Source organism: Cucumis sativus, chromosome 5 (genome assembly GCF_000004075.3).
Source record: "Cucumis sativus cultivar 9930 chromosome 5, Cucumber_9930_V3, whole genome shotgun sequence".
In the NCBI taxonomy this organism is placed as follows: domain Eukaryota; kingdom Viridiplantae; phylum Streptophyta; class Magnoliopsida; order Cucurbitales; family Cucurbitaceae; genus Cucumis; species Cucumis sativus.
Genome location: NC_026659.2, coordinates 1,269,053 through 1,291,090, shown reverse-complemented (window position 1 = coordinate 1,291,090; position 22,038 = coordinate 1,269,053). Strand labels below are relative to the sequence as shown.

At 30.6% G+C, this 22,038-nt stretch overlaps 4 protein-coding genes and 1 non-coding gene across 10 annotated transcripts; all 5 read left to right on the top strand.

The window, feature by feature from the left end:
* The first annotated feature begins 458 nt into the window (after window positions 1-458).
* Window positions 459-541, top strand: TRNAL-UAA. The gene has a single exon. It is a non-coding gene; the product is annotated as a tRNA-Leu (tRNA).
* A 1,085-nt stretch (window positions 542-1,626) lies between these two features.
* On the top strand, window positions 1,627-5,052 carry LOC101211100 (protein trichome birefringence-like 23). 4 transcript variants are annotated; one of them, XM_031886056.1, is made up of 4 exons: window positions 1,627-1,764; window positions 2,241-2,564; window positions 2,889-3,187; window positions 3,859-5,052. In XM_031886056.1, exons 2-4 carry the CDS (start codon window positions 2,264-2,266, stop codon window positions 4,630-4,632), a joined length of 1,374 nt encoding a protein of 457 aa, XP_031741916.1. In that variant the 5' UTR covers window positions 1,627-1,764; window positions 2,241-2,263; the 3' UTR covers window positions 4,633-5,052. The 4 variants fall into 4 exon arrangements, with proteins under 4 accessions (XP_031741916.1, XP_031741917.1, XP_031741915.1 ...); XM_031886057.1 differs by having other exon boundaries at window positions 1,631-1,764; window positions 2,910-3,187; XM_031886055.1 differs by lacking the exon at window positions 1,627-1,764 and having other exon boundaries at window positions 1,842-2,564.
* Window positions 5,053-6,703: 1,651 nt separating this feature from the next.
* On the top strand, window positions 6,704-11,660 carry LOC101210850 (probable GABA transporter 2). The gene is made up of 7 exons (XM_004143827.3): window positions 6,704-7,060; window positions 7,138-7,368; window positions 9,556-9,653; window positions 9,815-10,001; window positions 10,178-10,308; window positions 10,790-11,026; window positions 11,119-11,660. Exons 1-7 carry the CDS (start codon window positions 6,982-6,984, stop codon window positions 11,503-11,505), a joined length of 1,350 nt encoding a protein of 449 aa, XP_004143875.1. The 5' UTR covers window positions 6,704-6,981; the 3' UTR covers window positions 11,506-11,660.
* A 3,308-nt stretch (window positions 11,661-14,968) lies between these two features.
* On the top strand, window positions 14,969-15,803 carry LOC105435436. Its single transcript, XM_011656401.2, has one exon. It carries the CDS (start codon window positions 15,089-15,091, stop codon window positions 15,572-15,574), a length of 486 nt encoding a protein of 161 aa, XP_011654703.1. The 5' UTR covers window positions 14,969-15,088; the 3' UTR covers window positions 15,575-15,803.
* Window positions 15,804-18,340: 2,537 nt separating this feature from the next.
* LOC101210365 lies at window positions 18,341-20,349 on the top strand. Of its 3 annotated transcripts, XM_004143825.3 has the most exons (3): window positions 18,352-18,847; window positions 19,426-19,443; window positions 19,553-19,956. In XM_004143825.3, the coding sequence occupies exons 1-3, from the start codon at window positions 18,487-18,489 to the stop codon at window positions 19,744-19,746; spliced, it is 573 nt and encodes a 190-aa protein (XP_004143873.1). In that variant the 5' UTR covers window positions 18,352-18,486; the 3' UTR covers window positions 19,747-19,956. The 3 variants fall into 3 exon arrangements, with proteins under 3 accessions (XP_011654702.1, XP_011654701.1, XP_004143873.1); XM_011656400.2 differs by lacking the exons at window positions 19,426-19,443; window positions 19,553-19,956 and adding an exon at window positions 20,058-20,349 and having other exon boundaries at window positions 18,341-18,847; XM_011656399.2 differs by lacking the exon at window positions 19,426-19,443 and having other exon boundaries at window positions 18,344-18,847.
* Window positions 20,350-22,038: the final 1,689 nt, after the last annotated feature.

Sequence of the window (22,038 nt, the reverse complement as noted above, 5' to 3'; positions counted from 1 at the left end):
GCCACGTTTCGGTCAATCAATGGTTTTCATTATAGCAGGGTATGGTCCTTCCCTGTTTTTTCTTTTTCATATGCAATAATTTCTTTTCCATCATCCTTTTCTTTCCTTTTTTCCCTTTAGTATATCTTTTTTTAGTTTACTATTTTATTTTCTAATCAAAATAGTTTGAATCTTTTGTCCAAATTAAATTAATCTATAACATACATTATAGTAATAATCAATACATTCCCTCTTCTCTCTTTAACGTGGATGATTTTCTATCAAACACCTAAAGCTTGTGAATTTGTGAGTCCGAAATTATTTTTTGTCTAGTCATGTACTTTTTAAAATTTTTGGTTAAACACTTTGAACTTGTTTTTAGTATAATTCAATTCTCAAATCATCCTAAATTTGGGGAATTAATTAATTTAGATATAGACTTTGTATATATAGTGAAAATGAACTTTTTGGTTTCATCAGCTGGTTTGCCCGAGAGGTTAAGGGGGAAGACTTAAGATCTTCTGCACATAAGTGCGCATGGGTTCGAACCCCATAGCCAGCATTCTTTCCTTCTTCCATTTTTTCCCTATAAAATCTAAAACTTGTTATTGTTTATATAAAACTCACAATTGCATCGTTTAAACTCAAACACACTTTTTTCTACCATTAAGCTTACATAGATGTAGATTTGAATATTTCTATGGTGAGTACGTGATCAATTGCAATCTCTATATGAGACAAAACAAAGTTATAGCCCGTCTTAGAAATATGGTATGTTATAACTTTTTGCATAGCTATCTCTCCTATTATTACATCATCATGATTAATATTATATATTTAAAAACTAAAATACGAAAGACTCTAAAAATTTTATTTACATAACGTTGAAAACATAGCTATATCATATAATTTAGTCTTATCGTATTACACAAAGAATTAGCGTTTAAATTATAGCTATATCGTATAATTTGGTTTTCTGACATTAGAATTTTTCATTTAACAAATACTCCATTATTGAACAAAGTGAATGTTTGATTATAACAATACTTTAACCTAATTATCATCACTATTTAACAAACAAAAAGTAAATTTATAAAATGATAATTGGTATCTTTTTACTATTGAAAAAAGTACACCTCTTTACCCATCATATATGAGATAAAATTTTATTATATTTATAAATAAAATAGTTTATTTTGATATATTTATAACATAGCTATATCATATAATTTAGTCTTATCGTATTACACAAAGAATTAGCGTTTAAATTATAGCTATATCGTATAATTTGGTTTTCTGACATTAGAATTTTTCATTTAACAAATACTCCATTATTGAACAAAGTGAATGTTTGATTATAACAATACTTTAACCTAATTATCATCACTATTTAACAAACAAAAAGTAAATTTATAAAATGATAATTGGTATCTTTTTACTATTGAAAAAAGTACACCTCTTTACCCATCATATATGAGATAAAATTTTATTATATTTATAAATAAAATAGTTTATTTTGATATATTTAGAAATATTATTACACTTAAAAAAACATAAATGTATCGTTAAAATCGAAATAATTTCTATAAATAATAAGAAGTAAAAAAAACAAATTTAAATTTCTTAAAAGTAATTTTATTTTTCGAAAATGAAGATAAATTTCAGAAAAATTTGAGATGAAGTGAGGCGAAGCCACCGACTCCCGGAAAAAGTCTTCACCATTCCCGGAGAGATTTGGACCTTTTCGCCAAATCAGTCTGGAAGATAGGACAGTCTTAACCACTGGTATTAATTTACTTGCCTTCCATTTGTTGTTGTATTTAAAATCCTCATTTTTTTATTCCTAATATTATTATGTTTATGATTTGATTACTCGAACACAAAATTATTAGCGAATTAATATATTGATTTTCCTCAACTGGGTGACGCTTCCTTCTTTCTTTCACTCTGTATCCTCTCTCTCAATCATTAATGGGTCATTTTTAGTTTCTGTTTCTGTTTCGCCTCTTCACTTACTTCTGCAAGCTCATTTGATTGGGAACCACCCAAGTTGCTACAAAAGAAGCGTAATCTGCATTCATTTTTGCAGCTTTTTGGTGTTTTGAGTTTTCCCCTTTTGTTGTAACGACAAAATTTGAACTGGGAATTTGGATCCAGATGTGTTTTAATGGAATCGATCTGATTTAGAGCATTGGGTTTTGGATTTTAGCTTCATTGGGTTCGGTGTTTGAACTGGGGTTATTGTGATCTTGTTGTATCAGAGATAAAAGTGGGGAAGAGGAAGATGAAGTTCAATTGGAAGCCACCGGTTCCTTTCAAACGCAACCATGTGCTGATTTTGAAGCTTGTTCTTCCTATTCTCTTACTGGGTATTGCTTTTCGTTTCCTCTTTGCCGGTTCTGGTGACGTTCCGGCAATTTTAGAAACCCCTTTGACAGAGAGGTTGGCGGCGCCGACGATTTTGGAAAACCCTTTAATTGATAAGAAACAGGTTCCTGCGATTTTGGAAACTCCTTTGTCTAAGAAGTCTGAGGATTTGGAGGAACCTGAAACTCCGGAGGATGAGAATCAGAAACCACTTGAAGGTGATGAACTGATGCTTGCTTTTTATGTTATTCCTTATGTTCTAATCACCCCCTCCAAACGCTAGGATTATTTTCAAAGATTTGTAACTAACTAGTGTTCTTGTGTAGTAGTGTCAATCAAAATATGGAGATTTTCTGTCTGTTCAATGCTCATGTTCTACTGCCATATCTTTCTTTAAGTTTGATGTTGAATGTTGGATTGGTCTGCTGGGAAGCAATGAATTGCTTCTCTGTTAATTTCCTGTCCACAATCTGTTAGAAGTGTGCTGTCCATTTTCTTTCTTTTCATTTTCTCCCCTTAGATAATGAAGTTTTGAAATCTAGGTCGTATTGAACTTGGTGCAGGGAAGTGTAATCTTTTTGTTGGAGAGTGGATCCCAAATCCATCAGGTCCTGTGTACAATAATGAGAGTTGCCCCCATATTGAAGCCCATCAAAATTGTATGAAGAATGGGCGGCCAGATACCGAATACTTATACTGGAGATGGAAGCCACGAGATTGCGAACTATCAAAGTTTGATCCTAAAAAATTTCTTGAAAGGATGAGGGACAAAACCTGGGCGTTAATTGGAGATTCAATATCTCGAAACCATGTTCAATCATTGCTGTGCATGCTATCGACGGTATGTAAGAATATTACATTCTTCTCTCATCCAGTCTCTTTGGTTTAGTGGAACAAATTGTTGCTATACCATCCCATTCTAGAATAAAGGCATTGTAGGAAAATCATTCAAGCCTTTTCAATTTATAGCTTCATTTTCTTCTAAACAGCTGATGCTGATTGTCAATATGTGACACTAGTCTTTGTAGATGGATATACATATATATAAGGAGTCTGTTAGAAAATGAATGCTGTGTGAACTACTACGATAAGTTTACTTCGAGTGAACTTCAGTGTGGGTACATCTTTTCCTTCTGGCATGTCAGTTTTTACCCATATAAACTGAGGAAGAAATTTTGAAATTAAAGTTTTAATTTCATCGAAATGATCCATGAATTCAACTAAGTGAGGTACTTAATATCCACATTTTTGTGAGTTCTTTTTTTGTGGGTGTTGGTTTCTTGTAGCTCACAGTTTTCTTTTCCCTCCTACAATCACTAAAAGCAGCAGTGTTTGAATTGCATTGCAAAGAATGAAATGGACTGAGAAGATGAGGTTCTTCGTGCCTTCAGTTTTTCAATTTAACGATCAAGCACTTCAATCTTATATCAGAATCACTTTTTTTTTTTATGCTTGAAAATTTTTCATATTGGCATATGTAACTTAATCAAGTGGTTGTATATTTGCTCTTAGGTGGAACTAGCAGTTCATATCTACCATGATGAAGGATACAAGAATAGAAAATGGAGGTTTCCATCATACAACTTCACTATTTCAGTGGTTTGGTCACCTTTCCTTGCAGAAGCTGCTATTTTTGAAGATTATAATGGTGTGTCTACATCTGAAGTTGAGCTGCATCTCGACAAACTCGATAAGAAATGGACAAGCGAGTTCCATCAAATGGACTACGTGATTATTTCTAGTGGTAAATGGTTTGTGAAATCTGCAATATACTATGAGCATAACAAAGTGCTGGGCTGCCATACTTGCCCAAAAAAGAATTTTACAGAGCTAGGTATTGAATTTGCCTATCGCAGATCTCTCCGCTCTGCATTAAACTTTATTTTAGCATCCAAACATAAAGGTATGATATTTATGAGAACATCAACCCCTGACCACTTTGAAAATGGTACGTGGTCTGACGGAGGAACATGTGATCGAAGAGCGCCGATAAAAGAAGGTGAGATGGAACTGAAAGAACTGACCAAGATTCTGCGCATTGTTGAGTTAGAGGAGTTTAAGAAGGCAGAAGTAAAAGCATCTCAAAACGGGTTGAATCTTAAGCTTCTTGACCTGACCCAGCTTTCATTGTTGAGGCCTGATGGTCATCCAGGTCCATACAGAGAGTTCCAACCGTTTGCAAATGACAAAAATGCAAAAGTGCAGAAAGATTGCTTGCATTGGTGCCTACCTGGCCCAATTGACGCGTGGAACGACGTAATTATGGAGATGATGTTAAACGGATAGGAAACTTCACCACCGACATCAAGCGATGAGATTTTGCTACAAGAAGGTACACTTTGGATTTCTCTTATTGTAGGTAAATACCATTGAGACCATCTTCTGTAACATTGCTTTAGGAGATTCTTCTCAATTTGTATTAAAAACACAGCGATTTCATTAAGTTGATTAGTTACATATCTTCCTAGTTCCTATGCATCAAAATAGAGCATATTTCTTGTCCTAGTTGAGCATTAAAAGGGAATGATATCCATTGTTGTTACTTCTTATTCTTATGATTGAATCAGATAAGCAAATCTCTGTAACTATAGTTTTGAGTTCTCGTTCGAGTTCATTGGTTGCAAGAATGATTTTGTTCTGTGGTCCTATCATGAACATTGGAAGAAAAGGAAAACTGAATGGCATTGAGAATTATATTATTTCAAATCTTATCATTTGATTTTTTTCTTTAAATTAATCATGCATTCTTTTAGCATATTTATGTAGTTATTCCATTTAGTAAATTTCAAGAATGCTTCCTAATTAATCAACCAAAGTAGGATTATTTTATCATAAAACTTCATTCACCAATCACAAAAGAATCTTGACTGAGATCACTTTGGTAGGTGTTTGTGTGTTCCTTTTGCTTTCTCTCCTCTTCCAACCCAAAAAAGCCTTCAATTCTTGATTTGAGTTTCTTGCTTTTGTAAAGAGGAAGAATGAAGTTTTTTCTTTGAACCATAGATTATCGAACTTTTTCAATTGTATGTGGAGACAAGAAGTATATTTAAGTTTTAAATAAGGTCTTTATATGTTCCATTATTTGAATATGTTACGATACAAATCTCTAGTTGAGACCCGGTATAATATTACTATTATTCTATTTAAGCATGACGAGAAGTAGGAAGATTTGAATCATAAACCACTACCACAATCGCATGTCAATTATCTTTGCTTTACTCATTTTTAAGAGGAAAATATAACTTAAACTAATCTTGAGCACTTTATAAATTCCTATAAAAATAAATGGTTCGAAATGCTCGGGATTTATTTTGAAACTTGATACTTAATCTAGTCACATCTATTGGAGTAAACTGAATTGATTCAATTTTATACTAATGTTCTTGAAAACTAGGACATATAGTCTACATGCATAGGTGTATTTCAAGTTGTACATATCCTTATGCATTTTATCAAACCATCCGAAACTTAAATACCAATATCTATATAAATTTAGTGGCTTAACTATGAAAGGTGTGTCTGTTTATTTGGTATAATATCATGAAAAAGGCTTCAAATCTATTCTTAAATTGAATACAAATACCATGAAAAAGGCTTCAAATATATTCTTAAATTGAATACAAATGTTGAATTTCATTAACTAAATTTTAAGTTCGTGGATTAGATAAATTTAAATTTTAAATTTCGAAGTGAATTGATTCATCAATTGTGTATGCTATCAACCTCAGAATATTTGGTTCCCATCCACATCCACACCCACATATACATTCTAAAAGAAGAATTTTCAATCACTTTTTTGTTACAGTCAGTTTTAATTGAAATAGCATTTGTGGTTCATACCCTTTTGCATTTTCTCATAAATTGGAGAGAATAATGCAAAAAAAATGAAAGGGAGTTTATTTTCCCATACTTATATATATCTAAAATAATTGATGTAAATTGCATATTTTACAAAAAGTTATTTTTGGAAAAAATTGTGGTGTGACAACCGTCCAAAATAATATTTGACAAGCGAATTTATACATTTAGTGTTTAATAGTTGATCTCTCTATTTTGTATCATACAAAAATTATTAAAATGTCTTTAACCATGTTTGTCGTCAACTACCACCACCCTTCGCCGACAATCTACCCTAGCAAAACTAAACCTTAAACCGTCGTTAGCAACTACGTATAGGGATGGATCTAGCAATGTTCACACTTAATAACCAATTGTATATATAAATCTTATATATGAAAGTTGATACGGTTGCAAAACTTTAAAATTTTAAATTGAGACACTTATTATTATGGGGAGTTTGAAGCATAGATTTTAGATAAATGAAGATGAAGATGGAGATGGAGAGGAATATTAGTGTTAAGAAAAAGAAAGGTCAAAGTTATAAATAAAAACCATATTCTCATCCAACACGTTCCATCAAAACCCTGAATCGCAATAAAATCAATCTCCTCTTTCTTAAAATCCCATCAACAATGTCTTCTCCAATATCAGCATTTACTCATCAAACTCCATTTGCTTAAATCCCACCGATTTCCGCAACCACTCTCCTTTTTCCCTCTTCAAAACCCAATACCCATCATCATCTTCATCATCATTTATCTCTGTTCCAATTCTGTTTCTCTGTTTTCTTAACCCATGGCAGACCTTTCTCCGCCGGATTCCTTTTCAAAGCTTTCCTCCGACGCCGGAGCCGCCTTCGTCCTCGAATCCAAAGGTCCAAAATGACTTTTTTTCTTTTTCCCCTTTTCCAACAGTTTGAATGAGTTGCTAATTAATTCTGGATTAAAACAGGCCAGTGGTGGCATGCCGGATTCCACTTGACGACGGCCATCGTTGGGCCGCCGATTCTTACTCTGCCATTTGCCTTTCGAGGGTTGGGCTGGGGAGTGGGATTTTTGTGCTTGACAGTCATGGCGGCGGTGACTTTCTACTCATATTACCTCTTGTCTAAGGTGCTGGAGCTCTGTGAAAAACAGGGCCGCCGTCACATCCGCTTCCGGGAACTCGCCGCCGATGTCTTGGGTAACCGTTTTTGTTTTCTTCTTTTAAATATCTTTGAGTGTCATTGTTTTATTTATTTATTTATTTTGGATAAATTGCAAAATCAACCCCCAAAGAATGGTGTAATTGCTTCTCTCGTTACGCAAATTTCCAAAATATAAAAATTGGATCTTCAACTAATAATCGTAGAAATCGAACAATCAAATGAAAAACAAATTGAATTTTTAAAATTTATACCATAATTTCTATCCTTTTGGAAAAATATATATAGTATTAACCTAATCGTTCTATTATAATGTTGGATGAAAGTTGAAATTAAAATATAAATTGAAACTCAAATATTACTTACACGAGTTCAAAGATCTTAGTTTTCATCAAAATTCTAATTAATATCTATTCTTAAAATAATTTTGAAATATTTCTCAAACGAGATAAAGTTGAACTTTACTTTTAAAATAACCATTCCATAGTATTTTTTTTTCTTCAAAGTGGAAAGTTTAGGAATATTATATATATATATATATATATATATATTATAATTTAGTAATTAGTCATTTGAAAAATGAGTTAAAAACTATGAATTAAAATAAAACTAATAAGTTTTGTATTTGTTTGAAACTGATTTTTATTCTTTAAACAAATTTGTTTTAACGTTAGTGTAAAAATTAGAACTTAAAATGAGCAATAGAAAATTAGAACTTAAAATGTGCAATAGATATAATGTATGAAATGAGCTATAAATTTATGATAGCATAACCTAACTAGCACCACTCACTACTAAACTCATTAGAATCAATTCCAATTTCTAACTAATAACCATTAAGGACATTTTAAATTCTAAAAAGTTGTTTTTAATTAAACATTTTTGGAAAGATAAACAAGAACATTTTTACTTTTCAAAGAATATAGTTTTCTTTTTCAACAAATGAAAAAGGTAGAGTAGTATTTTTATACATATATACACTTTAAGCCTAGAAAACATATAATAATTTAAGAGAGATACTTTAGTATATTTTGTAAAACTAATAGAATTACTTTTAAAAATATCAAAAATCTAATTGACATTGAATTGAAAATTTGCAAAACTACAAGTTTTGGAAATCTTCAAAAATATTTTTAGAACTCAAATTGAATGTTAAAACTTTTTTTTTTTTTTGGCAATTTGTGAGATACATAATTGAATGCTAGACCTTGAGAAGAATAATAATATAAATTTTATTAAAATATATAAAAAAAATTCCAATTCGTGAAATGCATAATTGAAAATCAATAATTATGTTGGTTGATTTTTGTTGAACTTTTGAGAATAATATATATATATATATATATATATATATTAAAAATGTAATTTAAGTTGACTAAAGAATTAATATGGGACAAAATAGAAAAGAAAAGCACTTAATGGATAGAAATGTTATGATTTGAAAATGAAAGAAATTAAAGAAGGAAGTGAAGTCAAGTTGAGAATTGATAACAAAGCATTATAGCAAACATCATCATCGATCCATTCACATTCACAATTTGAATTATTCTCACTAATCTAATCCTCTTCTTCTTTTTCTCCATTTATTGAAACAAAAAAGAAATTATCTCGGCTTCACTTCTTGTTTGGACAAATGAAAATTAATCTACGCTTTACACTTCTACTGCTCCAACACACCTTGAAAGATTTGGTGCAAATATTTAAGATCTGAACCTCAAATTCTTCGAAGTATTAGCATAGTTCAAGTGATTTTTCAATTTTGCTTTCTTTATTTAGTTTATCAATTTTCATAATTTTGTGAAAAGAAAATATTTTAGTCATATCGGAACCTAGATCTCATCTGTGTTTGGGTGTCACCTATAAATTCTCTTTGGGCTTGATCACTTTCCTTTGAGTCATGTGGCTCTTAACCTACTCCACTCTTTAAAAAAATATATGGTTCAACTAAGCACAAGAAATAAGCTCATGTCTTTCTTTGAAGATTATTTACTCTTCTCCCTTATGAATCATATAGTGAGTCAATATGTAGGTTTGCAAGGGTATTAGATCAGATCATATGCATGTAATTCGATTATTTCTCTATTGATATATAGCTCATTTTTCTCATTTCCTTTTGGGAGCATATTTTAGTCACGTTGGAAATTTTGAAGTATAGTTTTTAACTTGAAAATGAAATATAAATATTTATGAGCCTAATCAAAAGAAAATTTTGGGGAAATTAATAGGGTCAGGATGGATGTTGTATTTTGTGGTGTTCATACAAGCGGCCGTCAACACCGGTGTGGGCGTGGCCGCAATCTTGCTTGGTGGGGAATGCTTAGAGGTATATATTATCTTTTGCTTTTTATTCTTTCGTCGTCTATATTAACTTTCTTTTATTTTCATCCTTGCCTCTATTTCCTTTTTCAAATTTTACAATTTTACGCTTACTAATTTAATTTTGGTTACTGACAATGGATTATTATTTTTGGGTGATGAGGGAAGTTGATGTATTCAAACATTTATCCGAAAGGGGAACTGAAATTATACCATTTCATAGCAGTGGTGACTTTGGGCATGATTATAATTTCTCAACTTCCCTCGTTTCACTCCCTTAGATACATCAACTTCCTTTCCCTTCTTCTCAGCCTCGCCTACGCTTTCTTCATCGCTTTTGCCTCTATTCTTGCAGGTTTGTTGTTTTATAACGTAACCCCTTAACCCGGGAATGCATGCATGCGTTTTAGATTTGTTTTGGAAATGATTAATGTTCGCTTTCGTCGTATTCATAATAACTCTCGAACATGCATGTTGATGTATAGTCGCAGAAGTAAACCATTATTGAGAAATGTTGATGCATGCGTGTAGGTACATCCGATAACGTTCCTCCAAGGGATTATTCTTTGGAATCCACACCCTCGGCTAGGGTTTTCAGTGCCTTCACGTCTATCTCTATCTTTGCTGCCATTTTTGGCAACGGCATTCTTCCTGAAATTCAAGTAATCTTTTACATTCTGCTTGGTAACTTTTTTTTCTTTTTTTTCTTTTTTTTTTCATTTTTAAGATAAAATTCTATTTTTCTTAATTTTTACAATAATTTGCACATTTTTTTAAAGTTAACTATCTAGTTGAATTCATAGTCAAATTCTAGAAATATAAATAAACTTCTAAATATTGCTTATTTTTGTTTTCAAAAACTAACAATTCTCTCTAGCCTAGGCCGACTTGTTTGATACCATTTTTGGCTTATTTCCAAGTTTATTGTTTTGAAACTAAATTTCAATTTTCATCTCTCCAATCGAGTTTCATTTTATTTTTCAATCCATCATTAACTAGATGTATATGACTAATTGTATTCTGGTTCGTATAGTGATATAATTAAACATATTTAAAGTTGATGATTAGCTTAAACTTTTGAATTCAATTTTTATCATTTATTTAACAATTACCTAAGTCATAGAAACATGATATACAATACAGGCAACTCTTGCACCACCAATAGGTGGGAAGATGGTAAAAGGGCTGATCATGTGTTACATTGTGATCTTCATCACTTTCTACTCATCTGCAGCTTCTGGCTATTGGGTTTTTGGCAACAAATCCAATTCAAATATCTTGAAAAACTTATTGCCCAAAAATGAACCTCCTTTAGCTCCCACTTGGATCCTCGCCCTCGCCGTCCTTTTCATTCTCCTCCAACTTCTCGCCATCGGAATGGTATATATACATATTATACTTTCCATAAGGATATTGTTTTTAGTTTTCTGTTAATTAATTAACCTCACATATATTATTATAATATACCTCAGGTTTACGCTCAAGTGGCTTACGAGATCATGGAGCGAAGATCAGCAGATGCTAAACAAGGAGTGTTCTCAAGAAGAAACCTAATTCCTAGGCTGATTTTGAGGACATTGTACATGTCATTGTGTGGTTTTTTTGCGGCCATGTTTCCGTTCTTTGGTGACATTAATAGCGTCGTTGGAGCTATCGGGTTCATTCCGCTCGACTTCATTCTTCCGATGGTTCTTTACAATATTACGCACAAGCCTCCGGTTACCTCGATAACTTATTGGGTCAATGTCTTCATTGTTGCTGCCTTCTCTGGTGTAGGACTGCTTGGATGCTTTGCTTCTATTAGGAACTTGGTTTTGGATTCCAAGAAGTTTAACCTCTTTAGTAGTCATGTGGTTTAATTTGATTAGTGTTGCCTTTTCTTTTCGGAATTTAACTAACGCGATAACATGAACGAGAAATGATGAATGAACCAAGTTTTTCTAATGTCATAATGCGGCCAGCTCTATATACATGTATGTATATATATATTTAGACTACAAATGACTTACGATTATTTACTTCTATCTTGAACCTACATTTTGTGGACACGAATCGCCCACTCTTGGATTGGATGGGTTATCCTCGACCCCATCTTGCCAAGGCTTAAGGATGACTCCTCGTGGGGTCGACTTGGTGTGACTCACATGGTCCATCCCAATTCCTTAAGTTTATTCTTAAGTTAAGTTTAAAATTGTAAAATCGATAATTAAGTGGAGGAAAGACATGTCACACATGTCTTTAGTCTTTACGGAAGTTAGCTCATGGTTTCGTGACAAATTAAGCACAAATTTATTGTTGTTATTACTAGTAAGATACAAATATATTTGTACAGTAAATTTGGAGGCTTTATAATTCTTTACATTATCAACTCAACCAAACATTTATTTGATTTGAAAGAAAAAGATTAAAATATTTATTGAATACTAAAATAAATAAAAAGTGGAAAGCGATGTTTACACTATCTCTACAATGAATGAAATGATATATTATATTGATGAGAAAAATAAATAAAAGTAAATGAAAACACGTCTTTGCATGCATCACATGTCTAGAGAGGGACTAATAAACAAACTCACTCAAATATACATTTGGAAGATAATCATATTATTCCACACCCATCAACATGTATATATATAACTGCATAAATATTTTCCTCAAAAAAGCATAAATATCAAATATATTAACCTTTTAACCAATATAAATTAAGTATATTTTGTATAATATGTATATAAGAGAGGAAGAAAAATCAATTTCTACCATCACACTTCAAAATTGTATAGAGTTGCACCCTTTTTTCCCCATATCACTGAAATAATTTTTCCCATTTTTTTGGGTATGATTGAATGGTCTTAAAAAAAAATCAAAATAAAAAATAGTTTTACTCTCTTTTAGAATTTAATTAATTTAGATTCTCTATAGTCATAATTGATATATTTCTATTTTGATTTCACTAAAGAAAAAAAGGGAAAGACAGAGATGAAAATTCGCTAATATTAATTAACATAATATTTACCCTAGACTTGATTTTTTAACATTATTCTTCTTGAATTTTCTTAACTAAGAGGGTTAATACATTAATTTTTGCTAATGCATTATTGAACTAATTTTAATTTTGTGTCCAAAATATGAATGACATAATAATAAATACAAATTGAAAGTTTGTGGACTTAATTAAATATTGAATTATACATATTTTTAAAGTTTATAGACCTAAACTATATTAAACACAAAATTAAAAAAAGTGTTTATGTGAATCTTTGTTAAACAACAATAAATTAGGCACATATAATGGTATAGAAGACGAACAAAACATTTAGGTTTATAAAAAAAAAAAAAAAACAATATTTCATATATAAACTCAATATATAACACACCACAATTCAACATGAACACAAACTAATTAACACAATGAAAAGAAGTAAAGAGAAGTTCAATACTAGGCATTAGGTGTGTATCATTGCCATATTATCATTCATTCATCTTTAGATAATATATCAACGTATAGTATTTTGATATATATTAGCACTTATAATAAAGGTGTATTGTTAATTATATGTTTAATTCGTATATTGGACCTTTTGATTTCTTCAACGTGATATTTCTTACAAATTTGTAAAGTACTTCCTACTCAATAAGTATATCATAAGATTAAAAAAACACATCTTCACATGCATATATCCTTTAAACGTGGAGTGTTTTGATACGAAAAAATATATTCCTCCATTGCTTTAATTTATTTTATTAATTTAAATTAACAAAGAAATTATTTTATTCATTTATTTTTGTAAAGCAAAAACTTGCTACGTGGGTTCCCACCTCTAAACCATGATTCCATGAGATTAAGCTCCAAGATTTAAGAGTGAAAAATAACACTTAAAATATTTAACCATATGATGATCAAAATCAATCTTTTATTTTTTAACTTTTTAGTTTTAAAACTAATAATTAAACTTATTTAGCAATGTGTTTATCCTCCAAATGGAAAAACCGAACTCGTGGGTTTAAAGTCAAAGAATCATGTAAAAACGTGGTTAATTATTTAAGCAAAAATAGAACGATGAACAAAAAAACTCTCTCTACCATTTTGTTTGACTTAATGAATTAAATGAATTATTTGTCCATTATTCTTACTCAACCATTCCATCAATAATTATAATTTCCTTAGCTTCAAAGACAGGGAAAATGATCTTCAAGAATCATCATGTATTCAATGCAATAACATTTTTTTTCTTTAAAAAAAAAAGAATTGAATTATTGCCACTATATTCTCATCAAAGTGTATAGTTGACAGTTAAATAAAAAATACTTTAAATTTATATATATTGAGTGATTACTAACAACATGCAATTTTTTTAAAGTAAGAGTTTCTACTTTGATCTTTTATAATTTGACATTTTTTTAATACAAAAATTATATAAAAAAAAAGAGTCCTAAAAGTGATTGAATCATAATGACTGAAAATATATTGAGTTAGATTATAAGTTTAGTCTGTTAATTATGTCTATATAATAGATTTGTAAATTAAAAAAAATTATCATAGGTTTTTAATCTTTTAAATTTATTTGACAAACTTTTTAATTATGAAACTTTCACCTTTCATAGTTAAAACACCCTTTTTTTAGAACAACTTTTTAAAAAATATTGGTTTATTTTTTAAAACATTAGTGGTGAATAATAATAATGATCAAATTAGTTTTAGTTTTTTTTTTCTTTTTGACCTGTTGGACACTCTATTAAATTGATCGATATGTATTAGGGGAAAAAAAAATCAAGAGTTGATAGTTGAGACCAAATTCTACCTTGAGTTCACTATGTTTGTAAATTAAAAAAAAAAGTTGGATAAACCCTAAATTTTTTTTAATAAACTAAATCACACCCAAAACCTCAAAGTTGGTGAACTAATATCTAAATTATGAACTATAATCTCTAACTTAACCTTTAATGATATCGAATACTTACTAAAAGATACCCCATTAAACACTTTTATAAACCTATTTATCTAAATCATCAAAACTAACATTTGGATTACTAATAATAAAAAATAATGTAGAGTTCAAAATTATCTATTTTAATATAACCATTCTATTAAAAAAATTCAACAAATAGAAATAAAAGAACGATAAAATATAAAAAATAGATTATTTATATTTTTTTAGAAAAAATAAGTAATGATTTTGGAGTATAAATAATTTAATAAAAAGAAAAAGTAGAGAATAATAAGAAAATAGAAAAAAATGGGAAGAAGAGGTTAGTGAAGAAGTCAACGACGTGAATAGAAAAATTGGAAATAAATAAAGTAAATAAATGCATAGAAATGGAAGTGTGAAAATAGAAACCCATTTTCCGAGATCGTCTATTACACAAACCCAACGCGTTTCTTTCTTCAACCATCCTTAAATCCCCCCCACTCTCTCTTCTTCTTCTTCTTCTTCACTCCCCAAAATGGCGACCCCCACATTCAACAAATCCAAATCCACTCAATCCGCCGTCGTTTGGGACTGCGGAAGCTCTCTCTACGATTCATTCGAACTCAATTCCCTCAAACGCCAACTCGATTCAGCAATTGCTTCAAGAACTCTGTCCATGCCTCACCTCCCCGGCCGCCTCTGCACTCTTCTTCCTCCTCCTCCTCCTCCTCCACCCCCGCCTTCCAAAAGATCCTCCAAGATCTCTAGGTCTCTGCACAAATTTCTCCGCTCCGTTTTCAAGCACAAGACCAATTCCATCCCTGGCACCTTTGAGGCTAATCCGGAACGAGTCGACGACGATCATGGATTCTACGTTCTGTATGAAGATGAAGCGAATTCACTTTCTGCTGTTCCGGAGGTTGGATTTCCCGGATTTTCGCCGGAAATTGGGTCTTTGGTTCGGCGGACGACGTCGGAGAGATTCACAGCGGCTACTTCTATGAGTATTTCTTGTGCTTGAAGATGCCTTCTTAATTAGTTCTTAGAATATATGTGAATTAGTTTGTTTTTTTAGATGTTAATTAACTATATTAACACATGTTAGGCTTACTTGTATTTAGATTTCTAATTTTCTCAAGTTTTACTATCTTTAAACACTTCCTCAGTTGTACACTTCAAAATTTATATGTTACCATATTATAAAGTTTAGGGTATTGAAGTATTGATCCAGTAATTATTTGGACAGTTTATTTATGTTTTTGGTATTTAGAAACTAATTTTCAAAAAATAATCCTTGTGTGATGATAATGACTCCAAGACTTTAGGTAGTGTTGATTGAAGTTTGAAAAAAATATGTATTTCTAAGATATTTAGTTGCATTATATCGATTTGCGAATAGGAATATCTAACACACCATGTTGATAACAAATTAAATAAATAATATGTTTATAAACATTATTATTAACCAAAGTGTACACACCAAAAAGTTTGAGCATTTAACAAAAGAAAAATGTAATTTTTTTCCTCTGGTAGTCTTAGCTGTGTAGAGTTTCGTAGAAGAGGGGCAAAGTATAGTATAGTAAAGTGGAGTATTATTTTAGGTATGCTTTAAAGATGAAGGAAGCTTCTTCTTTAATACATTTTCATAATTTATTTAGGGTTTAGTACATATACAGCTACAAATATGGCATCAAACCTGTCATTAATATATATAATGGTGTGACTCTTTAAAATACCAAACCCATTAATGACAAAGTAGAGCCCAGAAAAGTAATTATGTATTTATTTATAAACTATTATTATTGTTACTACTACACACTCCATGTAACATAAAAAAAAAAAGAACAAGAACAAGAAAAAACATGATAGGAGGGAAGATAACTCCAAGAACATGCCCTATATGATGACACTTATGCACATCGATCAACTTTTCATACTTTAAGCGTGCTTCAACTAATTACATGTACTAAAGTGAAAAATCCTTCGAGTTCTTACGAGAACACTTCCCACAAATGCGTTTCTCTTTAAATAGTTTGACTTACATCATGATAAAAAAAGATAGATTTCTAGACTAGTGCATGCATCTAGGAAATTGATTTTTCTGGTTACAATTATATATAAAAGATAGAATGAGATTCCATTAATATTAATTTGGAGTCGAATAATATTTACGAAGATAAATGTATAATGTGAAAGAATTGAGTATTATATATTAGGATAGTATTCAAATTTTTATTGGAGAAGAATAATCTCAAATAATAACTTAAAATAACAATTTTGAAGCTGAATGATATTCATCTAAACCCTTGAAAGCTATTAATGATTTTAATGATTTTTATTTTACAACATGTGTAGTGTGTAGAGGATAAATTCAACTTTTATATACATGTATATATAATGTAACAGTATAAATATTTATGATACATGATCACCATATTAATGGCAGTGAGGGAGAGATAGAAGGTGATGGGCATGGGACTTCAATTTTCTACCAATTCTCACTATGTCATCAGTTGTTTCTCGTGATTTTTATTAATGCAAATTTCAAATTCTAGAAAAAACCCATCAAAAGATTAAATATTAAAATATTTTAAGAAAATATGAACTAAAAAAGCACTTGAATTTTAGGTGGCTGAAATGTAATGTATTTATAATGGGCTGTAATATCAATTTCATCACATTAGATTTAAGATTTCTTTTTCATAATTTTTTTTTATGTTACACAATCATCTCATACAAATAATGGGTATATCACTAATTTTGATTACGTTCCAACCTCAAACCTATTAGTAGCAATTAATTGCATGTTTTTTTAGGTTTATTTGATGCTCTACCAAAAGCATACATGTAAAGATAGAAAAATAGGAGTTATTCATATATGAAGACTATGAGGATGGACTAAGACTTAACAATACAGAAATTGACATTAAAATCGATGTTATCTATATAGAAAATTCAAAACCAGTGTTAAACAAGTTGGTTGGTTTTTTCAGAAGGTTATGTTTGGTTTAAGATTGTCTCAACCAATTCTTCTTTCTTTTCAAAATAGCAAAAAAAAAATTATGATAAAAAGACCCACATCACTGCATTTTCTAAAATTACAAAAGTAACAAATTTAAAAGTTGGTAACAATACGATATCACTAATTATTTGTCATATTTGCAATATGAAAAAAATGTGTCATTAATTGTTTTTTTCTAAATAGTTTTGTGAATCTGATGCAATTTTCTATATTTTTTCTTCATTTAGGAGGGTCTCATTCTTTTTCTATTTCTTTTAAATATTTAGATATTCTACTAGAAAAATATAGTTTATATATTATATTTAAGAAAGATACATAATATTAATATATTCGATTTCTAACCGAATGTTTACAAAACTGACCCCAATCGGTTTTTTTTTCCTTAAAAAAAATTAGTCCTCCAACCTTCCGTTAAGCTGGTTTCGATATGTTCGACTCAGTTTTTCGGCTATTGTTGCTTACTCCATTCACCAAAAAGTTTGGAGTTTGAAATTTTCTACCGAATCTTTTTCTTTTGTATATTACAAATATAACAAGTAATTAGATATACTAAACCGTTAGACCTATTCAATTTTAAATTTGTTAATTTAGGAGGTTTTAGTTCGAGCCATTTTATTATCATAATTTTTTTTTCTATTTTTGCACCTACAATTTGATAAACTTAAATTCAAACAAACAACGAAAAAATCTCAAAGATTGACCATAAAGTTATAATTAATACTCAAATTAAAGTAAAAACCAATTTCGTATTTTTCCTTTTGAACTCCAAATTTTAAGACCCAAATAAAATTGTTTTCTGGATTTTTCTTCACTGCAAATGACCCAATCCTAGTTGTTTGAACTTCGGAGCTGCAAACCTCACTACCCAATTGACCAAAAGCCATAGAAATCAATCCCATTTCCTTCCAAAGATGATAACCCATCTCTGTTCTCTTCGTCACCCTCCAACTTCTCCATTCATCTCAACTTTTCTGAGCTCTTCTCCTTCTTCTTTCCCCAGTGTTGGAGCAAACCCATACAGGATTTCAGTGGAGCCTCACCCTCTCAGAAACAGAAGCTTCATAAGTAAAAGAAATGGGATTATCTGTGGGGCAATTTTACCTGTGGATCCATGGGCGCCCAACATCGATTCTCAGAGCATAGCCTCCCAGATTTTTGCCTTTTCCCTCTTTCCTTACATTGGTTTCTTGTACTTCATCACCAAATCAAAGACCGCTCCCAAGCTCACTCTCTTCGGTTTCTATTTCTTGCTTGCCTTTGTGGGTGCTACCAGTGAGTTCCCATCTCCTTTATTTTTTATTTTCAGTCCAATAAGGGTGGCACAACTTCTTGATTTTTAGAGAAATTGGCTTGTGGGTCTATGAATTACCTCCGATTTTGAAGTTTAGAATTACTAGATTAGGATATATCTACCCATTTGTATTTGCTTGCAGAAGAATTGGCATCTTTATCCACTTTGTTACAGTTTACAAACAGGAAGAACGGTGTTTGAAGTAGAATTTGCATATTGGGTTTATTTTTTCTTTTCTTTTTGAGTTCAGCAATTGTGGAATTGTGGTGGTAGGATTGAACCATCGACCTTTGGATGGTAACTTTTTCATATTCGGACAGTTTAGTTGTCAGCAAAGATTAAAGTATCAATCTTGTTATTGATATTGTAATTTTTTCCCCTTATCAGTACAATTTCTCTGTTAGTTTTCATTTTGGTTTTTGGTTTCTTTCACATGAACTTCCTCCGAATCTGGTTGAAATTCTTTTTACACTTTTTGAATGAAAATTTTAATCCTAATGCCTATTATTTATTACTGATAACTACTTGATTTCAATTCATGCTGGCTACAACTCTGCAGTTCCTGCTGGAATATATGGTAATTATTCCTCATTAAACAACATTTTATATTCACATTGCTCTACTTTTTCTTCTTTCATAAATGACCAAATTGTTTAAATTCCAATTGCTTTGCTCTCTTGGAACAGCAAAGGTTCATTATGGAACTTCCTTGTCTAATGTTGACTGGTTACATGGAGGGGCTGAATCACTTCTCACTCTGACAAATCTTTTCATTGTGTTGGGATTGAGAGGAGCTCTTAGGAAATATGGGGAGGCTGAAAACTCTACATCCTCATCTGTTCTAGAGTTGGAAAAAGAGGAGGCTGTGTTAGATAAATAGTTATATGTTCCAAACACTTTTGTTGAAATATTTGTTTCTATGGGCTTTGTGGCCTTTAAATATACGACGAAAAATCAAGCAATATTAAAAATGTGCATTCTCGTTTTACTCTCTCCTCCACTGTTATATAAACTTCCCCTTTGAGTTGTATGAACATCACTCATCACTCATCAACCATTATAATTATGATTCTATCTTGGTTTTGCTTTATGGAAGCTTTTGGCTAACTTCTTAGCATTTGCACAACTGTTAAGGTCTTTTAGGTTTCAATAAAATTTCCATTGAGAACTATTCTCATTCCTTTACTGCAGGAGTCTTGCTGCTTTTCATTCTACTGATGCACAGCCAATTTCCAAGCGACTTTAATCAGTTCTTGCAAGTAGTGCATAAAGTTCCTCGCTTGTCCACTTCAAAATAATATGTGCAAACCATTTTTTCTCTTTTTCTTCATTATTCCTCAGTTGCTCAGCTTATTTGACATGATTGTGGTGTGGTGAACTACGAGTAATATGAGTGCAAAAGCTCCTTCTGTACAGAAAAAAAGTGCTAAATATATTGAACTCGAATTGGTTCAAGTCTTGCTCCTTACATTTATTGAGCAAATCGTTGATTCAAATTCACCTGAGAGCATATATTTGTCTCTTGGTGTCAGATTCTGTTGTTTGAGATTATCTGTTAACAAAACAATCCATTGTCATCATACAGTTTAGTCTTTAAAGAACTATTCTTTCTTTTAACTTTGTAAGCAAATGTTTTTCTTTTTAATGTAATATAATTATGAATTCTAAATTTTATAATAAAAAACCTGAAAATATGGTTTATTAGAATCTGCACTATTCAGATTATAAAACTTGAAAACAGATTTTCAAGAACCTAATTCGAATTTACTATAATATATAACAAAAATTATCTCGAATCGCGAACAAAACATACCTTTAGCTTTTCTTTATCGTTTATCGACACATTTTTATTTTTATTTTCATTTTGATATTTATTTTTTGTTTAAAAGGCAAAGAATAATTTAGGTTGTAAAGCATTTGATTCTAAATAAGAATTCCTTTGTCTGTTGTAGGCATAAACTCAATTAACAAATGAAATAATTCATATTTTGTTATTTCTTCTTTGAATCTCTCCCATTTCCTCATTTTGAGTATATATGTTCTAATTCTAACTCCATCCTCTTTTTTCTTAAACAATTCAATATTTATAAATAACTTTTTAAGAAAGAGAGAAAATATATTAAATTAAATGTGTACAAACTTACAAGAGCAAAAACACATTATAAACAAATTCGTATTGATTGAATCTCATATTTTCTTAATTCAAATAATTTTAAAACTTATGTCAACTTGAACACAGTTCAACTGGTTAAAACAACTATGTCTTCGAATTAAATAGGTTAAGCATATGTTCACCACAAGAAAAGATAGAAAGAAAATCTACTAGAACCCCTTCTTTCGGTATCTATATTTTGAATAGGGAACTTGTTTCTTCCTCCCCTTTGTAAGTAGAAAACAAGAAAGCTAGCTGCCCAAAGAATACACTGGTCGGGTGACTCTTACGAACTCAACCGAGATAAATAAAAAGAGAGACACTCAACACTCCAAGTATGACATTTAGTTAGAATATCTACGACGATATATATAATAAAAACTTCATGATTAGATGTTCGAATAATCACTTTTACTTGTTGTTGACAACGTTTTTTGCCATTCATTATATGTAACTTGATATCTTTTAAAATAACATCTAAACATAAACAATTTGTTACATTGATCATATGTAACAATACAAAATTGATAAATCTTTAAACATCCAAATACATGTAGAATTATAAGATCAACCTAGAACCATAAAATATATATTTTTTTCCCCTTTGAATTCTCAAAGGTCAAATTATGATAAACACAACTCATCTTTCATTCTTTTGTAAAAAATAAAAATAAAGAATCTGATTTCCTCTCCTTAAATCAGACCTCAAGAGAGTTTTTTTTTTATAGTTTATATGATTTTCCCCTTCTCTTAAAAGTATTTAACCTTTTATCCAATTTCAACATTATTATTCAAATGGGTTGATGTGACTTTATTGGCTTCATATATATAAAAAAGAAAGTTATTTTTTAAAAATATTTTTCAATTCCCTATTTTAGTCATAACTTAAAAAGTATTGGTTTGATTCCTTGTATTCCTTCGTTAGTTTGAATTTTGCTTCTAGTAATTAAAGAGTGTATATAAAACTCACTCGACAATTCAAGTTGGTTGAGTTAACTAGTTGTAAAACCTGACGGCACA

Coding starts and splice junctions, on each gene's coding strand:
- LOC101211100 (XM_031886056.1), top strand. CDS start 2,264: ATGAAGTTCAATTGGAAGCCACCGGTTCCTTTCAAACGCAACCATGTG. Junction 2,565..2,888: donor GAATCAGAAACCACTTGAAG/GTGATGAACTGA, acceptor TTTGAAATCTAG/GTCGTATTGAACTTGGTGCA. Junction 3,188..3,858: donor TGCTGTGCATGCTATCGACG/GTATGTAAGAAT, acceptor ATTTGCTCTTAG/GTGGAACTAGCAGTTCATAT.
- LOC101210850 (XM_004143827.3), top strand. CDS start 6,982: ATGGCAGACCTTTCTCCGCCGGATTCCTTTTCAAAGCTTTCCTCCGAC. Junction 10,309..10,789: donor GCATTCTTCCTGAAATTCAA/GTAATCTTTTAC, acceptor TATACAATACAG/GCAACTCTTGCACCACCAAT. Junction 11,027..11,118: donor AACTTCTCGCCATCGGAATG/GTATATATACAT, acceptor AATATACCTCAG/GTTTACGCTCAAGTGGCTTA.
- LOC105435436 (XM_011656401.2), top strand. CDS start 15,089: ATGGCGACCCCCACATTCAACAAATCCAAATCCACTCAATCCGCCGTC.
- LOC101210365 (XM_004143825.3), top strand. CDS start 18,487: ATGATAACCCATCTCTGTTCTCTTCGTCACCCTCCAACTTCTCCATTC.